The 25130-nt window shown below is 37.5% G+C and overlaps 2 protein-coding genes across 4 annotated transcripts in view; one reads left to right on the top strand and one right to left on the bottom strand.

Moving 5' to 3' along the window:
* The window catches only part of LOC110829592 (alpha-2 adrenergic receptor), a 298408-nt gene that overhangs the window by 202829 nt on the left and 70449 nt on the right, over nucleotides 1-25130 (top strand). For all 3 annotated transcript variants that reach the window (XM_022063458.2, XM_022063459.2, XM_022063457.2), the window contains one exon: nucleotides 13839-13965. The gene's annotated coding sequence lies outside the window, so the exon portion shown is untranslated. The remainder of the gene's footprint in view (nucleotides 1-13838; nucleotides 13966-25130) is intronic.
* Nucleotides 1-25130, bottom strand: part of LOC110829598 (sodium channel protein Nach-like) — a 51784-nt gene that overhangs the window by 23725 nt on the left and 2929 nt on the right. Inside the window, exons 2-5 of the mRNA XM_087343378.1 lie at nucleotides 22346-22552; nucleotides 10081-10237; nucleotides 7445-7590; nucleotides 4744-4888 (exon numbers count right to left, since the gene is read on the bottom strand). Coding sequence (XP_087199504.1) covers nucleotides 4744-4888; nucleotides 7445-7590; nucleotides 10081-10237; nucleotides 22346-22552 — 655 coding nt within the window. The remainder of the gene's footprint in view (nucleotides 1-4743; nucleotides 4889-7444; nucleotides 7591-10080; nucleotides 10238-22345; nucleotides 22553-25130) is intronic.

Genomic DNA, 25130 nt, shown 5'->3' with positions numbered 1-25130 from the left:
CACACGGTGTTACAACATAGAAGACCGCAGCTGATTCTTAATTTAGCATTATTCATGGATGTAGCTTGATAGTTGCAAGGTTAGTGTGCAGTCAGCCATATTCCGAAATCGACTTACACGCCCAGTCGATTCATGGCGTATTGAGTTATGACGGAATAATAGCGTTTCAGAGCAGAATTCCTGGAGATCGCATTATCGTTTTGTCATTCACTGGCCAATCCCTGTATTGTTTTTACACTGTTACCAATATCACGGACGATATTAATGATGGTGTTTGATATCTCGTTGACGAAGCTAATCAATAGTCCGGGAGACACGTGCGATATTTCCCTGGTACGAAGTTGCCTGTCTTCTGGGTTGTAGCGCCGTGTAGTCTGGTTTCAGAGGGTCTTGCTGCCTCTATCGTCATACAAAAATACGTCTCACACGTCTTTGTTGCTACATGATACTCCACTGTTCGTAGTATCGGTATTAATTTATTTGTTTAATTATTACTCACTGTTTGTTTTCAACTTCAGTGTCTTAAAGTATTTACCATTAAAGTTTAAATCAAATTAGAATAAGTATGACGTTTTTCGGTCTGATAGTACTGCAGATCGTGAATTTCCAGGTCGCATACGTCACAGAGATTTTAACTTAACTCTTGCTTTTTGTAGATAGTGATCACGTGATTTTATGAACTGAACTCAGTGGGTTGTAAAGCTTATACAGTGGAGTTTCTTTTACTAAACGAAATTGTCATCGTCGACTTTCGTATTGCCCTTTGCCATCCTCAAAATCAATATATCTCTCTCTCCGAGTTTATCCACTGCTCCGTGGAGTACAGTCTCTCCTGAGAATCCTTTAGTTCTGAGCTAGTACAGAAATATTTCATCTTCTATCACTTTCCCCTATCCTTAGTTAACCTGCCACGGTGGTCTAGCGGTTAGAACGCTGGCCTTGTAATCCTGGGGTCTCGGGTTCGATTCCCGGCGGTGCCCGAATTTATAACTTGTGTTGGGCAAGGCCGTGGTCTAGGCAACACGGAGTTTTCCTCCGTGGCATCCCAGCAATTACTCCATTCACACACAGAAGAAGGCAATGGCAAACCACTTCTGGATCATCTGCCAAGAACGTATATGAACAGGTCCCAGTCCGAGAAAAGGATGGAAGGATCCTGTTCATATGGACCTGTCGTCAGACAGAACACTAAATAAATAATATCCTTAGTCATACGAGTCTGTTTGTTTGTCTGTTACTAAGGAGAAAAGATTTGACCTTGAAATGAGGTTACGTGTTGTCGGGGGAGAGGGTTACATATGGACCTTTTCAAAAATATAACAATTTAACTCTGCATAATGTAGCGTTTTAACAAATATGTTTTAACTGATAAATTCTAGCCACATATCTATCTGATTTCCACGTGAGTCTGTATTGCCAAGGTCAAATATATTTTCCTAAATTTAAAACAGTTGCACTCTTATCTTGTTTCCTGAAGATTCATTTTAATATTATCCTTCTATCTACTCCTATGTATTACAAGTGGTATATTTCGTACCAAAGTAAATATGTGGTTAAAAACGCGTTATAAAGTACTGGCTGGATATACAGGGTTTGATTAATGGAATATCGGTTTTATTTTTCATTTGTAGGTAAATTAGCCGGAGCGTCAATCTAACTATTCACCTCCCTCACACGTCCTATACGTCAGTGTTTCTCAACATTTATGGTACCACGGACTAATTCCCAAAAATTGTCTTATATTTTGATATAATAGAATGTACGAGGTGCGATCGAAAGGTTTCCAGACTGCGCGTATAAAAACCCGTACACTTATCTCAGGTATTAAATTCATCCATCACCCTCGAAGTAGTTCCCCTGGGAGTGAACACAACGATCCCAGCGCCGCTGCCAAGCCTGGAAGCATCCCTGGAAATCTTTCTTTGTCAGCCTGTCAAGCACCATCTGCGATTTTGCCTGAATCTCTTCTATCGTCTCAAATCTCCTTCCCTTTAGCTGAATTTTCATCTTTGGGAAGAGGAAGAAGTCACACGGAGCTTAGAAAGGAAGTTTAATGAATACAGCATAAAAAGACAAGAGTAGAATCAACTCAAGTCGCGGACGCCTTGAGCACAAATTGCGGACACCAGTTTAAGAAACACTGCTGTACGTCTTTATGTATTTGCGTTTAAGGACAAGAAAAATATCTTTACTTGTAGATTTACACCAGTACCGACGTGTCACGAGCCCGGGACTTTGGCACGAGATAAAAAGTATGAAAGCCGATTAGAATCAACAGTGGCTTGTGTCTTGAGAAGTGATTCAACTCCGAAATTAAACGTAAATATAAGAAACGAATTGAAAGGATTTTAATACAAGAAAGACTGTGATAAGTAAAATGGCTGGGACATTTAGGAAGGACAGAATTTTTCCATTTACATATTCCAGGGACATTTATGGCCGAATCTTGCCACTGGGTGGTAGCACTGTGGCTACTTATTGAGAAGATCCCAGGTCCAAATCTCGTTCCGGAGACAAGCTGTATTTTTAAGTGTTTCTCGTTGTTATCCTCAGTCCCTCCAGCCTACTGTCTGGATAGTGCATTAAATGAGGTCACGTCAGTTTCCTTCCACATCCCTTTTGCACGGCGTGTAGCGGGACAGCTTTACTTTCCCAACTTTTTATTTTACTCTTCAATGTTTGCCTTAAAATTCGGCGCTATATAATCACTGCTATTAAAACATCGTTAAATTGGCCACAGATAAATAATAACACTTATGAGTGTCAATCCAATGGAAAGAGAGTTTTCGTGCACGACAGGGGTACCAAATTTAGAATATGTGTAGTGTTGGGAAATTTTTAAAGAGATAAGTTTTCACGCTGTTTATAATGAATTTTAGATTTACGGAAATAAGTCTTAAGAATTACTCTTGGAGATAACGAATTTTGGTTTATTAAATTACTGACAATATAGTCCGAACCGCCACGGTGGTCTAGCGGTTAGAACGCTGGCCTTGTAATCCTGGGGTCTCGGGTTCGATTCCTGGCGGTGCCCGAATTTATAACTTGTGTTGGGCAAGGCCGTGGTCTAGGCAACACGGAGTTTTCCTCCGGGGGCTTCCCCGGTTTCTGCGTGGCATCCCAACAATCACTCCATTCACACACAGAAGAAGGCAATGGCAAACCACTTCTGGATCATCTGCCAAGAACGTATATGAACAGGTCCCAGTCCGAGAAAAGGATGGAAGGATCCTGTTCATATGGACCTGTCGTCAGACAGAACACAAAATAAATAATAAATATAGTCCATAGAATCTGAGTACTTCGGCGACGTCATAATTCAAATTTTATATTAATTTGGCAGATTTACGCTGTGTATGGACATTGTCTGTTGATTTTACTTTTTGGATGCTTGAATATCTCAGCGGAACACTCTTTATAAATACTTAACGCATATTTATCACGAGTTTATGATTGCGTCTTTGTTATTTAAATTCACCATATCAACTACCTAGGCTTACAGAGTAGGCCTATTTAAAAGTTTCATCATTGATTTGAATTGTCAATGTATTCTGGTACTTTCTGTCAACTGTAAGGGCAAGGATGATGATCTAGCTTGGCAGGAATATTACCCATTCGAATAGGGTTTTATGTAACGTTACGTAATGTAACCGTAGAATTAAATATTAAAGTGGATTATCATTATTTACGAAGTGCAATACTGGCTATTGTGTATCGTTTTGTTATCTTGATGTCCATTTATCACAAGTAACAAATGAAATATTTCGCTTCTTTGAGGTTGTATATAGAAATTCGTGTAAGGTTGATGAGTATATAACAATGTTTGTTATCACGTCTGTTGATAGAACCAAGAGCGAGGCATATTATTTATGCCTGTGTTACGTAGAGTATACACAAACAAGCCGAGATAGCTCAGTGATTATATTTACCAGGCCACTACGATATAATGTCGAGCAGGGAGAGGTATTTTCTACTTCAAAATGTTTATTCCGGCTTTGGGGCCCCACACAGTCTCCTATCCAATGGGTACCGGGTTCGTTCCTCGCGGAGGGTACGGTCATTACATTAAGCTAACCACTTACCATCATCTAATGGCGCTGTTAATAATACGTGATGTTACAAGTCCATTCCGCCATAGTTTTGCGTGGAGTGAGGCAGAGTTAAGTACGAAGGACGACTTATGAATCACAGAGAAGAATATTTCAATTTGTTTTTTACATTTCTTACAATTTTTTTACAGTAAATTTCTCAGTCAAATAATGAAGTTGTAAATTTCTTGAGATGCATTTAAAGTTAAGATTGGATATGGCATTTATAAATAGAAATTAAATCAGTCCTACGGAAATTTATTGCAGACAACTTTGACTAGATTTAACTAAAATCTCTTTATTAATTTGTGATACGAAATCCAGACGATCTATGTATTCGTTTAAAAGAGTTTAATTTTCGTATGTTTGCCTGTTATTAACTGAACAGACGTTTAAACGCTCCCTGACCTTGTGTAAGCGTGACAATTATGTAGTGCGCAGTCGCAGTAGATGCTTTTCGTCACTGCTAACCCACAGCGCCATTTCTAGATGCTCTACTGTTTGTGTCGTATGTTTAAATGTGTGTTAATATTTGGGAGGAAGGAGACAGATGGAACGAATTAGGAGGTTAAGATGCGAGGAAACATAATTACCAGTTAAAATATTTGTTAATTTGTGTTTGCTCTTGAGTGCAAAGTACGCGTACTAAACTGACCTTGATTCCATAAGATGCCATTGAAGCTTCATAGTAATCTTGGAGGTGGTTGTGTACTAGAACTGTAAGACCAAGCTGGAAGCCACAGGCGCTCATCCGGTACGACGCGTGTGGGTCAACTTCTCCGGACGGGGTGTCTTTTAACCTGCGCAAAATATTAAATTTTACTCTTCCATGAACAGTGAGAGGGAAAGAGAGACAGAGATGTTCTTCCCAACCTAACCTAACCTAACCTAACCCAACCTGACCCAACCCAACCTAACCCAACCTAACCTAACCTAACCCAACCTAACCTAACCCAACGTAACCTAACCTAACCCAACCTAACCCAACCTAACCTAACCTAACCCAACCTAACCTAACCTAAACCTAACCTAAGCTAAGCTAACATAACCTAACCTAAACCTAACCTAACCCAACCTAACTTAACCTAACCTAACCCAACCCAACCTAACCTAAGCCAACCTAACCTAACCCAACCTAACCTAACCCAACGTAACCTAACCCAACCTTACCTAACCCAACCTAACATAACTTAACTCAACCTAACCTATCGAGTTTCTGTAGACAGTATAAAGCGAGTAGCGCTTAGACAAGGACATTAAAACACTTGAAGGCTTAAACACATGATTTGCAACAAATGTTAAATTTAAATTTTTCCGTATTTCGTCAAAATAACTGGATTTTTCTATGACCCCGGTCTACATATCCGGTAGCCATTCACTTTAATGGGGAATCTCTGCTACTTGATGGCGTTCGTTAACATGGCTGCCGATTAATTCTTAAGTTATACGGATAATACTGGTAAATGTATTATAAATTAATATCAGGCTAGTCAGGGCTTTGGAGAAGTTTCCGCGGTGGTTTTTAGGTAGGCAACACTGATGCATGAAGTTTTACGATGGCGAAATTTATTATTCCTAAGTTTGAAGTACTTTAAAGGTAAAGTTGTACCTGTGCTTAATTATGCGCCATGAAGAGGCATGGAAGAACGGAGAAAAGTCTTAACCTCTGCACTAGAATAATAACTAAATATAGGACTATGGCATATCTTTTGTCATTTCTTGCTTTCATCAGGCGATTTTTTGGATAGTGCCTAATAATCGGCCATGACCGGTATCTGCTAAACCATAAATTACTGCCCGAAAATGAAATAGTCCATTCATTTGCCAGGATTTAACCTGTATATAAGCTACTAATACTTGTTAATTTTAACTTGCCGTTGATAATAATCCTTTCAATGGCTTATGCATCTGAATAAATAATCTTCAAACGAGTCCTTCATTAAAATTCCTTTGTTTATGGCTATAAAGTGAACTTAGGAGCATAATCGGGATGGAGTAGCAGCCCGTCGGTTTATTTCAGTCAGAGGAATTTCTATTAGATTTATTGTTAATGCCTGCACTGGAAGTTGCTTACCGAAGTCGATTGTGGTACTTGTCATTAAGTTATAATCGCATCTTTACTGTAATTTAATATTTAATTAAAATCTTTCTTAAAAACGAGGCTTATGCTACATAACTGCGGTAAAGATGAAGTCTTAACGTGTGAGTTCATGGAATGGAGCCCTGGAAAAGCTGTTAGTCGCTCAACTAATCACCAAAGAACCAACCAACAAAAAATTGATTAAGGGCGGAGTCCCTAGGCAACACTCTTTGCTTCAAATGGCAAACGTGCCTTAAAACCTAAAGCCTCGACTATTCAAACTAGGGTCTGTTGCTGCTGATGAGAGGGTATCCGGTAAGGCAGTTTGTCCTTCGTGAAAGGATTTTGGTTGGTTGGGTCTCTGGGTTTTGAACCCAGAGTGGGTTGGGATCGCTTCGGCTGAAGGCCTCCGTCTTTGGGGATAGCGGGCCGTGCGCCCCTCTTGAATTATACCCTGGTATTTGCCGTAGAACTGAGGAAAAACACGGAAAACCTCCTTAAAGTTAATTTTAATATTCTCTCCCATCTACACCTAGATCTTACTAGTGGAGAAGATTCCATGAGTGGTAAAGTAGGACTTTGAAGGAAGTGGTCACTTTTATTTGTTAGTCCAAAAAATATTTGGTAAGGAGTACAGATTACGAAAAGAGAAAATGTCGTAGCTGAGTGGTCAGCACCCCTTCCTCAAATCAGGCCTCGACCACTTCCACAGAATTTCCTATTCGCTATACACTCTCATCCTCTGATTCGACTGTATACGTCGTTAAACGAACTGTAAAAGTGAATTATGAAACCATCTGTCACTTCATCTGTTAGAGGTCCAAATATTTTCCTCAGTACCCTGTTTTCGACACTCTTCTGTTATTTCCTTTTTCAGAGAGGATAATCCCCTCATGCATGCAAGTTTATATATTTTGTATATTTAAAAATTGTAGCTTTTAGGATTCGAGATATTCAAAGCGGCGAGTCTGAAGATGGTTGTCTTCTGAGTTGTAGCACCGTGTAGTCTGGTAGAAATTTGCCGACGTTTCAGAGGTCCTTGCTGCCTGCGTCATGTACCAGACTACACGGCCCAACAACCCAGAAGACAACCATCTTCTAGCTTGTATAGAGCAGATGGGGGGAAAAATACTGGCGAATGTTATGAAATGAAACGAATTCGAGTAAATTATTGTTGCCAGTTTCCAGCTTTGTTGTAGCGAGGTCTAGTATTTAATTGTAGAAGATGTAATTGTAATTAGTGGATTCAGATTAATCTCTGGTGCTCTGTACTTACTCGGTTGCATTCAGTTTGTTTGCAAGATAATTGAACGAGCAGCAATAACCATGCGCTGTAGTCAGGACACTGAAAATATCTCTACAATTTGATATTTTCCCCTTTAACGCGCATTTTATCAGAAGATCCTCACAAGGAAGTGTTACCTGCAATGAAGAATAAATATCAATATAATATTTTATGTTTTTTTTTATAGATTTGTCTTCACTGGTTATCTCTGGTTGTTAGCACGTTAATTCAATTTACTTTACATTACAAGCACAACTTAATTTTTAACAGCAACATGTGTTCATATTGTCAAGATTCGCTGGCTAGAACTTCGCTGATTAAAACAAGCGATTAGTAATTATCACTTTTCAATTCTTCATTTCCTAGTGGTCGGAGAAGAATAAATTATTTGACAGTCAAAATAATGTCATTTGAATATGTTCTTTCGTCTTAAAGTACTACCATTTTGCTTACTACACTTGGACACGAAATATCACACTTACGTGTAACTGTTCTAAGCACAGTCCTTGATGACAAGCTAATAGTAGCTCACTTGATCAATAAACGTAGATTATTTCATCGAACCAGAAGATACATATTGCCTTCACTAGAAGCCGTCACAGGATCCCGTCTTGGGCCAAATAACCCTCATATGTTTTTTCATTAAAATCCATTTTAATATTATTATTATATTCCGATCTACTTCTGCATCTCACAGAAATGTAACTCCCTTTAGGTTTTCTGAATAAAAATTGTACACATGTTTTGTGTCTTCCATACGTACTACATTCCTCGCCAATCTTAATATTCGTTTTTAAATGTAATAACATAGGCCTGTAGTGAATAATTTTAATCATGGAGCTGCCCTTGTCATGAAGTTTTCCTCAGACTCCTGTTACTTTCTGTAACTGAGGTTCAAATACCGTCAGCACCCCAATCTCAAATACCCTCAGTCTATGTTCCTCCCTTAGAAACAACTGATATTAATATTTTTATGTCAGTCTTTAAATTTTTAGATAGGAGACGGAGGGCAAGATTTTGAATTCCTCCCCGTATTAAATCTGCTTTTAATTTCATCGTGAATGATTTGAAAGACTGTAGTTACAATTTCCGACGATGAACTGAGACAGGCTAACCCAAGTAATTCAGTCAAATTATGTCGACTTTTCATTTTTAAAGGCTTGAGATCTGATGTTTGTGGATAGTAGGACTTAAAAGAGCTTAGAGATGTTAAACCTTTTCCATACTGGGCTTACATTTCCAGAAAAAGATGTCATCATTCATTTGTTTCCATGGCGGCCTAATTCTGTTGATAAATAAATTATGTGTCAAAATATGACGGAATAGTTTACTTTCATGGATATTATAATACGCTAAAGACGAACTGTTGTACGCTTGTGTTAAGAAAGCTCCTGTGACGTAGGCAAGTGATTTGCGCATGCGTGAATTACTATTGTGGGGAGAGCATTGGTCCTTAGTACAAAGATATTTCTAGCACGTCATTGTTTGTTTCCGCTGTTCATACTATCGTTATCAATTTATTTGTTTTATTATTACTGGTTTTGTTCCTCACAGTGTTATAAAATATTACCATTAAAGTTAGTATCAAATTAGAAAGAGCACGACATTTTTCGGTCTGCTAGTATTGCAGCACGTGACTTTCTAGGCTGCGTACGTCAAAAGGTCTTACTAACTCTCGCATACTGTATCCAGTGCTTGTAAGAAGGTGTTGTGTTCATGCGAGGTGCGATCGGAAAGTTTCGAGACTGCGCGTATAAAAACCCGTACACTTATCTCAGGTATTAAATTCATCCATCACCCTCGAAGTAGTTCCGCTGGGAGTGAACACAACGATCCCAGCGCCGCTGCCAAGCCTGGAAGCATCCCTGGAAATCTTTCTTTGTCAGCCTGTCAAGCACCATCTGCGATTCTGCCTGAATCTCTTCTATCGTCTCAAATCTCCTTCCCTTTAGCTGAATTTTCATCTTTGGGAAGAGGAAGAAGTCACACGGAGCTTAGAAAGGAAGTTGGGGTCGGTTCTTGCAAGATCTTTGAGCTCCTGATAAACGAGAAGTCGATTCTGCTTCTGGTCCTCAGACAGGATGCGTCGCATGTGGAGTTCTTCCTTTAGAATCAGCTGACAGGTCCCATAGCCTATCCCAACAATGTCGCACAAGTCGTTGATGGTACGACGTCGATCTTCGTGAATGGCAACATTTTCGGGCGTTGTGCTCGAAGATGGTCGTCCAGAACGCTCGTCATCATCGACAGAGGTTCGGCCATTTTTAAAACGTGAATGCCACACAAAAGTTTGTGCACGACCCATTGCGGACTCCCCAAATGCTTGCTTTAGCATTTCATAGGTTTCCGTAGCCGTTTTGGCGAGTCTTTGGCAAAATTTGATGCACACGCCATTCCGAAATCGCAGGAGGGTCGGTGTAATGCACTACCAAAACGCCCGTAACTAAGAAACAAATGCTAATTCGATGATGCCGGCTGGCACACTGATTCACTATGAATGTAGGCCGCACCCCCTAGCGGCAGAAGCTCGTACTACATCCGGTTCGCCCTCTATTGACACAGTCTTGAAACTTTCCGATCGCACCTCGTAGGTCAAGGTTCATCCGACGTCGCAATGTCGCTCTTACCTTCTGTAATGCAGCCGTCGCCGTGATATTATTCATGTCTAACACGGTCTGTAAACGTCCAAGTTTCGTGGCATCATGTTCGTCCATGTCGATCAGTTGTGAGAGGAAGTGAAGGTCGTCTAAAACTTGACCTCGAGTCATCCCAAGGGGCAGTTTCCTAGAACATGAACGTCAATTTCTTCCATTAGCTTGTAACCTAAAACAAACGTGTTCTGTTGAGTGTGAAATTTTATCTTCGTGTCCTTCGGGGAGAAAAAGAGGCTCATGGGAATTTTCAGATCTAAGACAGAGAGGAAGAAACACAGGGAGATGGAAAAATAAGCCTTATTAACTAGCATTAAAATAATTCATACTCTACAACGAAGGTTTTATAAAAAAACGAGATGGTTGAGTCATGTTGTTTACGATAACTGTGAAATGTTTATGAAAACGTCTCACGCCCACCTTCTACAGCCGAAACGTAATAATTTCACATTTATAAGGACTGAGTTATCTCTGCGCATGTGCGAATCGCAGTCTTCACCTCCCGCGCGTGTATGTTTCTGCCATACTCGCTCGGAGATATGTTGCGGAAACTGTAAAAGAGGATTTTGTTGCTAGTGTCGTTACTGGGAACCTTAATGCCTCTGAGCGAAAACAGACATTCAAATATGTTTTATTTACTACAGATTAGAAGTTACTTACGAATACTTAACTGTGTGTATACTTGAAACACTGAAGTCAATATTACGAAACAGATTTCTTGCTACCGTTACTTCGATGACAACTGACACCGAGGAAATCGGTGGTTTTGTAGGAGTGATTTATGAATAGTAATTAGAATGCGTTCTGTCGGCAAAGTGGAAGGATGCGGGTTTGAATCTCCAGATTTTCGATAAATAAATGAATTAATTAATTTAGTGGAGTTGAATCCTTGAAAACGTGTCAGTCGCTTACGTAATCGGGAAGAACGTGTTATTTTATGGAACACAAAGGTTCGTTATTGTATTCACAATACCCCACATCCAGCCTCTGTCTTAAGTCATCTCAACAAACAAAGTGTTGAACGTGTTACTCATCTCACAACGCGTGCTACATTTCGCCTATCTCATCCTTCCTAATTTGACTATTCTAATTTTTTTTTTAAAAAAAAGCACAAGTTATTCAGATTCTCAGTGTTAAATTTCTCCAACCTCGTGTCACTTCATAAATATCCGTTCCTCAAACGCCCTCAATCTGTGTCATTTCTTATAAATGTGGTAATCGTACATAGAATTTTTTAATGAATTCATTCCACAGGACCATTTTTGTGCAAATATTTATTTACTTAGCCTGTTGAATTATATATTGTATAAATTCCTTGTTATTAATCTCGAAGATACATCACTATGCCTGCTTTATGTAACAACATTAAATGTGAAACAGATCTGATACTGGCGTAACCCGGTTTTACCAACCTGTGCATCTTTTAACACATTATGGGGTAGGGATGATATATCTTTTTAGCGTTTGTGTCTTCATGTGTCTTATCATTCTTGCAGAATTAACAGCGACACGTCGTGACGTCGTTAATTTTGTTGTAGATTTTTCATTAATAAGGCTGTTATTTAGAAGAGTTTTATCATTCAAGCAATTAGAGCTTTTTCATTGCTAGTATTCTAATGTTTGATGCAATATTGTTTTATCAGGGCAATCTCTTTTCAATTTTTTCTTTCGACGCATTCGATATATCGATTTTAAACTCGACAAATGCTAATTACAGACAGTAAGTAAGAGTGGTTAAGTTCGTAAACTTACTTTAAAACATAATAATGTTACATTATGTGTAAGTTTCATGTAGGCCGTTATATGTTTATTTTACTTAATGCATTAATAGATTCATTTTTGCACAATTTAAATTTACTGTGCGTTGTTTAAACGAAGTGCACGGAACGAATTAATATGAAGCTGTTCATGTCTGTCTGTTCGAATGATTCAACTCGAGGACCACTAGACGGATTTGGGTGGAATTTGGTATGGACGTTGTGCCACTGTGGGGGATGGGGGTATTTGGATGTGTCTTGGGACGTTGGCACTGGTGAATGAACCAGCTTTTGGTATCGGCATTTAGTAATAAAATTTGCTAATATCGCTTTTGAAACCTGGGTATTTTCGGTGTACATATTACAATTTACAGTCTTGTTAACCTGTTCTTGGTCATAGTTAAATGTTTTCATCCGCGAAAATGGCGATAAATGATGATATAAGATGGATGAAATATATGGTCCTGATATTATTCAGACATCCAACTGGTTTTACATTGGTGTACAAAAAATCTCTTCAGATCGCGATGTTTTTCTGATGTTATCGTTGAAGCCCCATGTTAACTTGCATTTCTTTTCATAAGACGCATAAATTACAGCCCTGTATTGTAACCAAAAGATTATTTATATATTATGGAAATATTTTGGTGTTATAATACGTTGAGTTACTGTATGTGCAACTGGATACAAGAAAATTAAGTGGGACTTACCAAAAGTGGGTTTAATTCATACGAGCACCAATCACAGTTGGGTATATACTGTCAGAATTAATTATTAATCCTAACGATATTACATGTGTGTCATTTGAGGTATGTGCAGTTATATTCAATCAGAACAAAAACGCTGAGAGTTCCCGTACAGGGCTAAAAATTTCCCGTCTGTATTTTCACTTGGATGTTGTTTGCATCCTCTGCTTATGAGCCTCGTGATAGAATAATTCCTGGAAGGTAGGCCACATTCGAGGCAGTTGAACGTGTGATTGAGAAAAAAATTAAATAACTTACAGGTAAATTAACAGAAAGTTTTGTTTTGTAGAATTCGTGAAAGATTTTTTTATAAATTATTTGGAAAAGAAACTTAATGTTGAAGATTTCTGTCTTCTAGGTTGTTGCGCTGTGTAGTCTGGTCGATGTTAACCAACGTTTCAGAGGTCATACTGCCTCCATCATCAGGGCGATGAGTATGAAGATTTCTGTCTTCTGGGTTGTTGCGCTGTGTAGTCTGGTAGATGTTAACCAACGTTTCAGAGAAGATTTCTGTCTTCTGGGTTATTGCGCTGTGTAGTCTGGTCGATGTTAACCAACGTTTCAGAGGTCATACTGCCTCCGTCATCAGGACGATGAGTATGAAGATTTCTGTCTTCTGGGTTGTTGCGCTGTGTAGTCTGGTAGATGTTAACCAACGTTTCAGAGATCATACTGCCTCCGTCATCAGAGTATGAAGATTTCTGTCTTCTGGGTTGTTGCGTTGTGTAGTCTGGTCGATGTTAACCAACGTTTCAGAGGTCATACTGCCTCCATCATCAGGGTGATGAGTATGAAGATTTCCGTCTTCTGGGTTGTTGCGCTGTGTAGTCTGGTAGATGTTAACCAACGTTTCAGAGGTCATACTGCCTCCGTCATCAGAGTATGAAGATTTCTGTCTTCTGGGTTGTTGCGTTGTGTAGTCTGGTCGATGTTAACCAACGTTTCAGAGGTCATACTGCCTCCGTCATCAGGGCCGTGATGACGGAGGTAGTATGACCTCTGAAACGTTGGTTAACATCGACCAGACTACACAGCGCAACAACCCAGAAGACAGAAATCTTCATACTCATCGCCCTGATGATGGAGGCAGTATGACCTCTGAAACGTTGGCAAACATCGACCAGACTACACAGCGCAACAACCCAGAAGACGGAAATCTTCATACTCACCGCTGTGAAAACTTCAAATCTTACAAACTTAATGTTCTTTTAAATAACTATTTTATTTACAGATCTGATACAAAAAGATGGTGAGGCCATGTTACCTGTAAGTTTCACGGCCTGAGCAGAGACTCCAGGCTCTATGAAGATTAAATTTTCGACTCCTGACAGCGGGCCAACCTGCCAGCATTTGAAAAGGTGAGTGGTCCACGCTTTGTGACGATGTATGTTCTCCGTTTGTTAACATACGCGATAAAGCTCAGAGAATTTCGATGATAATTTATATTTTTCGAATTTGTATCAAAATATGTTGACCTAATATTATTTTATATGACATTCGAATCGGACTTCAGCGTTTTTCTTAAAGAAAGGAAAGGATAGTTCATGACGTTGAAATATCGAGTGTACTGACTATTATTTGAAAATTGTAGATGTCATGTAGCCTACATTCAACGAAATAAATTAAATATGACTTCGTTTCCTTAAAAGTGTCTTGTAGCGCCCTCTAATTTAACAATATTTTAGCTCTTACTTTGGGTGTAAGATTACATTGTGATATGTATAAAACTCAGTAAGTGGATATTCAAGACTTTGTATTAACTCATATTCACAAGGAAAGGACTTCGAAATTTGTGTGGTATGAACGAAAATAAGTCTTTAGAAAGAATGGCAATGTGAAAACGTTTAAAATAGAAACTGTTTTCACAAATTTACAAGTACATTCAGTTCGGGAAATAGTTGATATCAGGCAGATGAGAATTTCTTGTCTTCGCGTCAGCTATGTCACTCAATCACTCTATGATGCAGAAAATTTTCACAAAATTCCGCCACCGGACTCTATCCTGAGCCAGCTGCATCCAATTCGTTGCATCGAGTCCTATCTCCCTTAATGTCCATCTTAATGTTATCCTCCCATCTACGCCTAGTAAAGGCCTTTCAGGTCCAAATATCTCCCTCAAAAATCTCTGTTCTCAAAGACCCTCAATCTATATCCCTCCTTCAAATCAAAGTGAGAGACCAAGTTTCGCACCCATACACCACAACCGGCAAATTAAATTTTTGTGAATTTTAATATTTAGTTTTCTTGGTATGAGACGGGAAGACAAAACATTTGGACTGAATGATAGCAAAGCATTCCCTGGATTTAATCTGCTCTTGAATTGGTCATGAGTGTCATTATGACTTGTTAGTATCGTCCCCAAGTTCTTGAATTCTGTCGCATTTTCGAACGATTCGTAAGCTGCCCTTATATTCTGGTTCTGTCCCTTCTTTCCTGCATTTATTTATAGATCAAGATCCCTTAAGAGCGTTTCTGTGTTTGCTTTTATAGGATTTATATTATCACCAAAGACCGAACGCCGATGTGTCCCATTCAATTCCAAACCGCCCTGATTTTCTTGGACTTTTCTGATGACATATTCGAAGGCAAAATTTAAAAGCATCGGCGATAAAGCATCTCCTTGTTTCAGGTCATTGTGTCGGAGAGATGTTTAAGTGCACGAATTTTGCTAGAGGTTTCACTTAAATACTTTTTTAATTAGCCTGACTAACTTCTTAGGTACATCAAATTAAAGCAAGATATTTAAATGAATCATAGACTTTCTAGAAGTCTATAAACAGTTGTTGGACTGTCCCATTGTATGCCCAGGCAAATATATAAAAAATTATGATCCCCAATAATTTGTAAAAGAATGATGGATAAAATTTTGTAGGCAGATGTTAAGAGGAATATTCCTCGATAATTATTAAAATCAGTTATCATCCGTATTCCATATAAAGCAAATAAGTTAGTTCTCGGAGCGCCACGTTTCTCCTTTTAATATGTATGGGTGTGAAATTTCCGATATCAATTAAAGGAACAGGATACTGAAAATTATTTTTGGACTTCAGAGGGGAAAAATAACGGTGAATAAAAGTGTTACGCTTGGTCCAAAGTTGGTGGACCCGAGATTAATGTTTTGTCTCCACAGACGTTCATTCTCAAGAAGTAAGTTGCATCGTAAACTTCAAGGACAGTTTGTTGAAAGATGATATAAAATGTGGGTTAGATTAGAACAATTTTGTTACGTGATTTTTATATATCTAAGGGGAATTAAGGAGAAATGGTGGTACTACGAGGGTCGCTCATTAAATAATGCCCCACATTTTTTTTCTCAGCCAATAATGAAGATAGAAAAGTGTACTTTTACATGCTTGAGATTTGATGTTTCTCGCGTTCGTGTACGGAGTTTCAAATGATTCCAACCGATGGCGGAGCTGTAGTGAACTGTTAAAATGGCGTCTGTGAACGACTCTCGTTACAAGCAACGAGCTGTAATTGAATTCTTTTTTGCTGAAAAAGAAACTGTGGTGAACATTCATAAACGTTTGTGTGCTGTGTATGGAAGCTGTGCAGTCGATAGGAGCACCGTTGGTCGCTGGGCTAAGAGAGTTAAAGCTTCAGGAAGTGAAGAAACCGAGCTCCGTGATCTGCCGCGCTCTGGGCGTCCTGCCACAGCCACACTCCAGACATGTTGAACCGCGCGGATGCCATTATTCGTGAGGATCGGCGCGTCACAACTCGACAATTGGCCCAACAGCTTTCAGTCAGCAATGGAAGTGTGATTGCAATTATCCGGGCTCTTGCATATTCGAAGGTGTGCGCAAGATGGGTTCCACGAAGTCTCACAGCAGACCACAGGATTCAAAGGAAAACAATTTCTTCTGAATTGTTGGAGTGTTTTGATGCTGAGGGATCATTACAGGTGACGAAACCTGGATACACCACTTTGAGCGGGAGACAAAAAGGCAGTCAATGGATTGGCATCATCCTCAATCACCGAGAAAGAAGAAATTCAAGACAACTCCCTCCGCCGGAAAAGTCATGATGACTGTCTTTTGGGACAGTGATGGGGTCATTCTTGTGGATGTGATGCCAAGAGGTGCGACCATCAATTCAAACGCGTACATCAGGACCCTGAAACCCTCAAGAAGCGTTTTCGACGAGTTCGGCTTCACAAGCATCCAGCAGAAATTTTGCTCCTGCACGACAATGTACACCCTCACACAAGTCCGAGAACCCGGGAAGAAATCACCAAATTGGGTTGGACGGTGCTGCCCCATCCACCCTCCGACTTCCATCTCTTTGGGCCACTCAAAGATGCTATCCGCGGAACAAGATTTGAAGATGACGAGAGCGTAATTCAAGCAGTGAGGACATGGCTACGTGCACAGGACAAGAGCTGGTACCGGCAAGGCATGCATGCACTTGTTCCACGCTGGCGTAAAACCGTACAAGTTGATGGGGACTATGTGGAAAAATAGTATGTGTAAAGGAAACATTGATTTATATTGTCACTAAATTTCAGCCATCTTGAATAAATATATTCTGAGGAAAAAAATGTGGGGCATTACTTAATGAGCGACCCTCGTAGATTTGTGTAAGAAAGAAGCTTATGTTAATGTCACAAAAAGTCAAAAAGAGCATGGCTGAAGTGATTTTGAAACTTCATTGATCGTTTCGGCACTGAAAATTCCGTTCAAGGCATGGATATTTATTTGTTTGTCAGCACCTTTCAGCGTTCTGGTGGTGACGGGCTGATCACTCATCTAAGGGGTCATACCAAATGTCTGTAATTATTAATATTTTCAGATGTATTTCAGAATTTAAATATGTCAGAGGGCCTAATCCGTAAATGCATCCTATTTTGAGTATCTGCTGCAACTGTTAATTATTGTCATTACTTTTGTGTTGCTCATAACTGATTCAGAATTAATGTGAGGACCCACATTCATAGAAATTTTCATTATTTGGACCAGTCCCCTGAACACCTAGTTTATGTTTTAATCATTATTTTTGAACACCCTGTATATAGTGTAATAATTTGAGACTCCCAGACTGAAATAATCAATGAAGACTAACATCAATGCGAGTAGACCTGTGTATCGTATTGTGTGCAAAGCCTCGTTACACTCCACACATTGAGAGCTTTACAAGCGGACGTCTGCTGGAAACGTCTTGTCAGAATCAAGACACGCTCTTGATGTTAAAGGTAAATTGATGTGACGCATAGCGTGATCAACCGTACGTATCAGTCAAATCGAGAACGGATAACCCGATTTTAATTAATTCTTTTAATTGTGGAGCGATTTACGACAAATTGTCGAATTACGTCAAATATAATTTACTTCCGACAATTAAAACGACTACTTTACTTACACAAGAGCATAAATATTTATTCAGGTTTATTTAAGTTACTTTCGACGAAGATCGCGGAAATGGATTTTAGCTCTGAGAAATATTCACTTCAGTATTAATAGACTGAGTTGATCATTATTATTAAAGATGTCATGTGCAGTTCAGTTAAATTCTCGTCATTAATTTGGCTACATCGTACTTTCCCAACACCAGCCGGACTAGTTTCCACATGAACATACAAGTGGCGAGGCCATTTTGGTCAAGATGAATTGATGGACGGCCTGCAGATGACGCGAACTCTTCGAAGCACGTCCAGCCATTTTCACACAAGCCGCTACTATTCGGTAAAAGGAGAGACAAAGAATGTTAATTAATGGCGGAATACGACATAACATTAATTTTTTTTAAAAAAAAAGCAGTAATATGAAATATAGACATAAAGTAACGAGAATCTTTAACCCTTTGAAACCGAAGCTCGTCTAAATAATATTAAAGAATTTGGTCCGTACCGCGAAGTAAACGCAACACTTCACCATTACGAATGTCAACTGGTTAACGCTGTTTAAGGATATAATCGCTGTTTACAGTGAGAATCATACGAAATGTATACATAAAAATTAAGACATTGATTCTTAAAGCAGGTGGGACATATAATTACCAGTAAGCTTTAAAGGGTTAATAATTTCTGTACTAACATTCATATTGATTGAGTGCTAATGTTTATTTGCGATGGAACCTTGTAGAAGTCGAGCATCTTTGTGACTTGTCGATATTCCTTAATAAAGAATTAAATATCGCGAGGCTACCGGAAACAGAAATTGAATTCCAATGTTACTATTATTCAATATCTATGGTAGTATATTTGCGTCATATTGTGAATTAGGTTAATATTTTAATGTTTTCCGTCAAATCACACTTTTAATAAGATAATAAAATATAAAATATTTAAAATATCATTTCACGTTCCGCATTTCGATTAATATTTTAATATTTTCCGTCAAATCACAATTTTAATAAGATAATAAAATATAAAATATTTAAAATATCATTTCACGTTCCGCATTTCGATTAATATTTTAATATTTTCCGTCAAATCACAATTTTAATAAGATAATAAAATATAAAATATTTAAAATATCATTTCACGTTCCGCATTTCGATTAATATTTTAATATTTTCCGTCAAATCACAATTTTAATAAGATAATAAAATATTTAAAATATCATTTCACGTTCCGCATTTCGATTAATATTTTAATATTTTCCGTCAAATCACAATTTTAATAAGATAATAAAATATAAAATATTTAAAATATCATTTCACGTTCCGCATTTCGATTAATATTTTAATATTTTCCGTCAAATCACAATTTTAATAAGATAATAAAATATAAAATATTTAAAATATCATTTCACGTTCCGCATTTCGATTAATATTTTAATATTTTCCGTCAAATCACAATTTTAATAAGATAATAAAATATAAAATATTTAAAATATCATTTCACGTTCCGCATTTCGATTAATATTTTAATATTTTCCGTCAAATCACAATTTTAATAAGATAATAAAATATAAAATATTTAAAACATCATTTCACGTTCCGCATTTCGATTAATATTTTAATATTTTCCGTCAAATCACAATTTTAATAAGATAATAAAATATAAAATATTTAAAATATCATTTCACGTTCCGCATTTCGATTAATATTTTAATATTTTCCGTCAAATCACAATTTTAATAAGATAATAAAATATAAAATATTTAAAATATCATTTCACGTTCCGCATTTCGATTAATATTTTAATATTTTCCGTCAAATCACACTTTTAATAAGATAATAAAATATAAAATATTTAAAATATCATTCCACGTTCCGCATTTCGATTAATATTTTAATATTTTCCGTCAAATCACAATTTTAATAAGATAATAAAATATAAAATATTTAAAATATCATTTCACGTTCCGCATTTCGATTAATATTTTAATATTTTCCGTCAAATCACAATTTTAATAAGATAATAAAATATAAAATATTTAAAATATCATTTCACGTTCCGCATTTCGATTAATATTTTAATATTTTTCGTCAAATCACACTTTTAATAAGATAATAAAATATAAAATATTTAAAATATCATTTCACGTTCCGCATTTCGATTAATATTTTAATATTTTCCGTCAAATCACAATTTTAATAAGATAATAAAATATAAAATATTTAAAATATCATTTCACGTTCCGCATTTCGATTAATATTTTAATATTTTCCGTCAAATCACAATTTTAATAAGATAATAAAATATAAAATATTTAAAATATCATTTCACGTTCCGCATTTCGATTAATATTTTAATATTTTCCGTCAAATCACAATTTTAATAAGATAATAAAATATAAAATATTTAAAATATCATTTCACGTTCCGCATTTCGATTAATATTTTAATATTTTCCGTCAAATCACAATTTTAATAAGATAATAAAATATAAAATATTTAAAATATCATTTCACGTTCCGCATTTCGATTAATATTTTAATATTTTCCGTCAAATCACACTTTTAATAAGATAATAAAATATAAAATATTTAAAATATCATTTCACGTTCCGCATTTCGATTAATATTTTAATATTTTCCGTGAAATCACAATTTTAATAAGGTAATAAAATATAAAATATTTTAAATATTAAAATAAAATATCAATATCTATGCTTCAGCTTTAGAAATAACCACTGTTAAATTGATTGTATTTGAATGAAATGGGGTTGGTTTTAACCTCAGTTTAGACAACATAGATAGAGGTCGGTATGCGTGTTACATTGTACTGATAGGTAATTAGGTTTTATTCGTCAGACAAAACAACTCGATGCTCCAAGCTCTTTTTTTTTTTTAGAAAGTCCGTTGTTACAGAGGTGATTAAACCCTAAAGATGCATGGTCTTGTTCATAAATAACTACCTACGAGTGGAACTTATCCTCGAACGATTCAATCCAGTCTACAGCCATCCGTACTATATCCTAAGACCGATTTTAATATTATTTCCAATGTTTCGTAAGTAATATTCTTCTCTTAAGGTATTCTGATTAGTATTTTGTATGCATTTAACATTTCCTTCATGCTGATACGTGTTGCATTAATCCGTTATGTGATACCATAATTATAGATGAATACACATTTTGAATCTCTTTATTCAATGTGTAATTTTCTCCACCTCTGAGGTTCAAATATTCTTTTGAACACCGTATTTTATAACACTCCGTCATATAACCTTTCCTGAGGTAAAAAGAAATTTTCACGTTTTTAATACGTAATATTACAATATACAGTACTATTAAATTTTAATATTTACACCTTAGATAGAAGGCAGGAGATGAAATGCAATAAGGATTCACAGTTTTTATATGTTATATGTGAAAAATATTTTTATTCGAGCTTGTGTATGAATAAAAGTAAATAAAGCTGATTGTGTCTGTCTGTCTGTCTGTCCGCGTGTTGAAGTCTAGAACAGATGGACGAATTTGGGTGAAATTTGGTATAGACGTATTATATCAAGAGATCTGTACCGAAATCATTATTTTAAATTTCTTTCAGTTGATAATGCCAACATGGCGGACGAACAAACTTCTGAGGTGTGATCAAGAATAGTGTCATTTTCAATGTAGCCATATAGTGATGTATGGTTATTAGATTTTCTGAAATACAAAACTTTGGTACAGAAAGTTTTGCATATTGTAAATTAAAACATGGCGGATTTATGAAATCAAAAAAAGGATTTTGCTTGAAGAGGATGCTGCCACAGAGCTGACACACCCTGTGATGTATCAGTCTTGATTTACAGGACTTAAAGGATGCATGGAGACCATATGATTTGTTTTGTTTCAAACTAACAACTCTGAATTTGGATGTGTGTATTCCGGTATTAATTTAATATTTATAATCTTATTACACTGATTTATTATAAATATACCGTAGTAAATATCGAATCCATCAACGAGTTAAACTTAGCAGAATATGCATTGTCTACAACGTTACCGAGGGTGGTAATGTCTGTTGAATATCTGACTAGTAAATGGGCCCGTATATGTCTGTCCGCCCGTTTAAAAACTACGATGTTAGCTGCTACGACACGATTAGAGTCTGAAGTAGGAAGGATATGTCATATTGAAAAATTGCGTCGCCAATTTCCAAAAATACTCACAAAATGTCACATCTTTATTGATATAATAACTCTTTCAGTGTCATGGTTATGAATAGACTTGCGTATCAAAGCATTCATATACAGTTTCTTTAAAAAAAATTGATACTCGTAAATAAAAAAAATGTGAATCCATATTACACAACTTTTCTGTTATAGGAATTTATATATATATATATATTTTTTTTTTTTACATACCATTCATTGGACACAGCGGAAACCATCGACTTCTGTATTCTGTTTATACCGCATAGGGTGACGGCTGGGAAATCGATGTTCCAAATCGGGTAGTGGGCGGTGTCCAGGGCAATAAACGTTGGGTTGGTGTCATTTCGGGTCCACTCAATATGTACCATGGCGATGGCCGAAATTATACTTATCAACAGCACGATACCCCATAAGATCCTGCGAGAGAGATGAGACTGGGTTCAGATAAAGGAGGAGATGGACAGGGCATGTAGCACGCACTTGGAGATTAGGAATGCTGCGGCCTCTTGTAAACATGGCAATGGACCTTCTGGTTCCATTGAAGACGTTAAACCTTCTTGAGCTTAATATCAGATTTTTATGAAATATTAATCCTCGTACTAGCATTTTGGAAGGAGTCCCTGAAGATGGAAGCAGTATTTTCTCCGAAATTTTGTCACTCAGCCAGAGGGCTACACGAAGCAAGAACCCAGAGTAACTTGATTCTTGGATAATTTAACACATCTTCAACTGTGAGGATGACAGTCATTGATGAAATGGAAAATGTATGGAAAGCGACAGTCGTGGCCTACTTGAGGAATGATGATTAATCTGTCATTTGCTGACGCTAAATAGGCCGGCCATCGGATCTAGATTTGAAGCAATGACATACGAAATAAAATCTCTAATCGCTGAACGTCGACGTTTAGACACAAATATGTTCAGAACCCGCTGAACTTAAAATTATGTCTTTTACCAAATTATCATTTCTTATTGTCTAGCGGTTAGAACGCTGGCCTTGTAATCCTGGGGCCTCGGGTTCGATTCCCGGCGGTGCCCGAATTTATAACTTGTGTTGGGCAAGGCCGTGGTCTAGGCAACACGGAGTTTTCCTCCGTGGCATCCCAACAATTACTCCATTCACACACAGAAGAAGGCAATGGCAAACCACTTCTGGATCATCTGCCGAGAACGTATATGAACAGGTCCCAGTCCGAGAAAAGGATGGAAGGATCCTGTTCATATGGACCTGTCGTCAGACAGAACACTAAATAATAATAATAATTGTCGACGAATTGTTATATTGAACGAGCATAGTGTTTATAATTATGTAATAATAAATTATAAGACGACAACCAACATCGATCACGTACTGTAGTATAAAAAAATAAATCAGAAGCAGGTCCACCCCCCGTATAATAGACTCCGCCCAATCTCAGCCATTGGGTCAAGGTCACTTGTTACTAGGCCGCTCCTAACGCCAGCTGTTCTAAAGCTGTGCATATGCAAGCATGGTGTGTTTAAAAGCAGAACGTGTGTTCATTATCCAACATCATTTGTTATTGTTTATGAGGAAGTTAGCGATTTTCGTCCTGGAAAGGAAGTATCGAGTAAGGCAATAATATACCGGCGGGGACATTTCGTGATTTGGAAAGTGTTTGCCAATGACAATTGCTCGCCGAGCGACAAAGCTGAAATTACGGCTGTAGTGATTTAACATTGTACATAAGCAGCAACAACGAGATGCATGGAAAGGATTCAGTATTACCGTTGGATTCGTCGGTTTTTGTGTAGTAGTTTGAATTGCGTATCAGATTGAACACCCTGTATAGTCGGATGGGAACGGAATATCGATCGTACTCAAAATAGTAACCGAGCCGAAAGTTTCGACACTGCTAATACAGAAACCCACAATTGAACAGGTCCTCAACTAATCAAATTCAGGTCACAGACTTATGATGCGTTTTGACGTCACTTCACCGACTCCATCACTTTCCAAGTGATCCCTTTCAAGGAAGTTTTCCAGCGGTATTGTTCCTCAACTCCACTGATGAGATTATGTGATGGAATGAATTTCAGACGTTCTGCAAGTTACAGATCTTGGAAGAATACAGGCAAATAAGTTGGTCTTTATATTGGCGTTAGTTGAAGAAAAGTACTTTTTTTAATTTTGGGAAAGTGTACTAAAGAAATAATGACATTGAATTGAAAGATAAGTTTTTAAATCGCAATTGTGCATTATTATTTTTTTAATTTTTAAGATATACGAGGTGCGATCGGAAAGTTTCAAGACTGCGCGTATAAAAACCCGTACACTTATCTCAGGTGTTAAATTCATCCATCACCCTCGAAGTAGTTCCCCTGGGAGTGAACACAACGATCCCAGCGCCGCTGCCAAGCCTGGAAGCATCCCTGGAAATTTTTCTTTGTCAGCCTGTCAAGCACCATCTGCGATTCTGCCTGAATCTCTTCTATCGTCTCAAATCTCCTTCCCTTTAGCTGAATTTTCATCTTTGGGAAGAGGAAGAAGTCACACGGAGCTTAGAAAGGAAGTTGGGGTCGGTTCTTGCAAGATCTTTGAGCTCCTGACAAACGAGAAGTCGATTCTGCTTCTGGTCCTCAGACTACCAAAACGCCCGTAACTAAGAAACAAATGCTAATTCGATGATGCCGGCTGGCACACTGATTCACTATGAATGTAGGCCGCACCCCCTAGCGGCAGAAGCTCGTACTACATCCGGTTCGCCCTCTATTGACACAGTCTTTAAACTTTCCGATCGCACCTCGTATTTACAATTAATCTTCCCGGCCATTCGTATTTGAGAATAAATTTAGTTCCCAACGTTTCGGAGGTTAACACTGCTTCCATTATCAAGGGTCGACAAGCTGATCGCCCTAGGTATATTCATTATATTTAATTGTCAAGAAAACTTTAAATATTATAAAAGTCTTATCTGTAGAGCGCAAGTTTGGAATATAAACTCTTAATGAACAAATTACCCAAAGAACTTTGAAT

The sequence above is a fragment of the Zootermopsis nevadensis genome, unplaced genomic scaffold, assembly GCF_977971745.1.
Source record: "Zootermopsis nevadensis isolate Lab colony 2312 unplaced genomic scaffold, Znev_1.0 Znev_ptg000005l, whole genome shotgun sequence".
NCBI lineage: Eukaryota > Metazoa > Arthropoda > Insecta > Blattodea > Termopsidae > Zootermopsis > Zootermopsis nevadensis.
The sequence above is the reverse complement of the archived record's forward strand: the minus strand, read 5'-3'. Positions and strand labels throughout refer to the sequence as shown.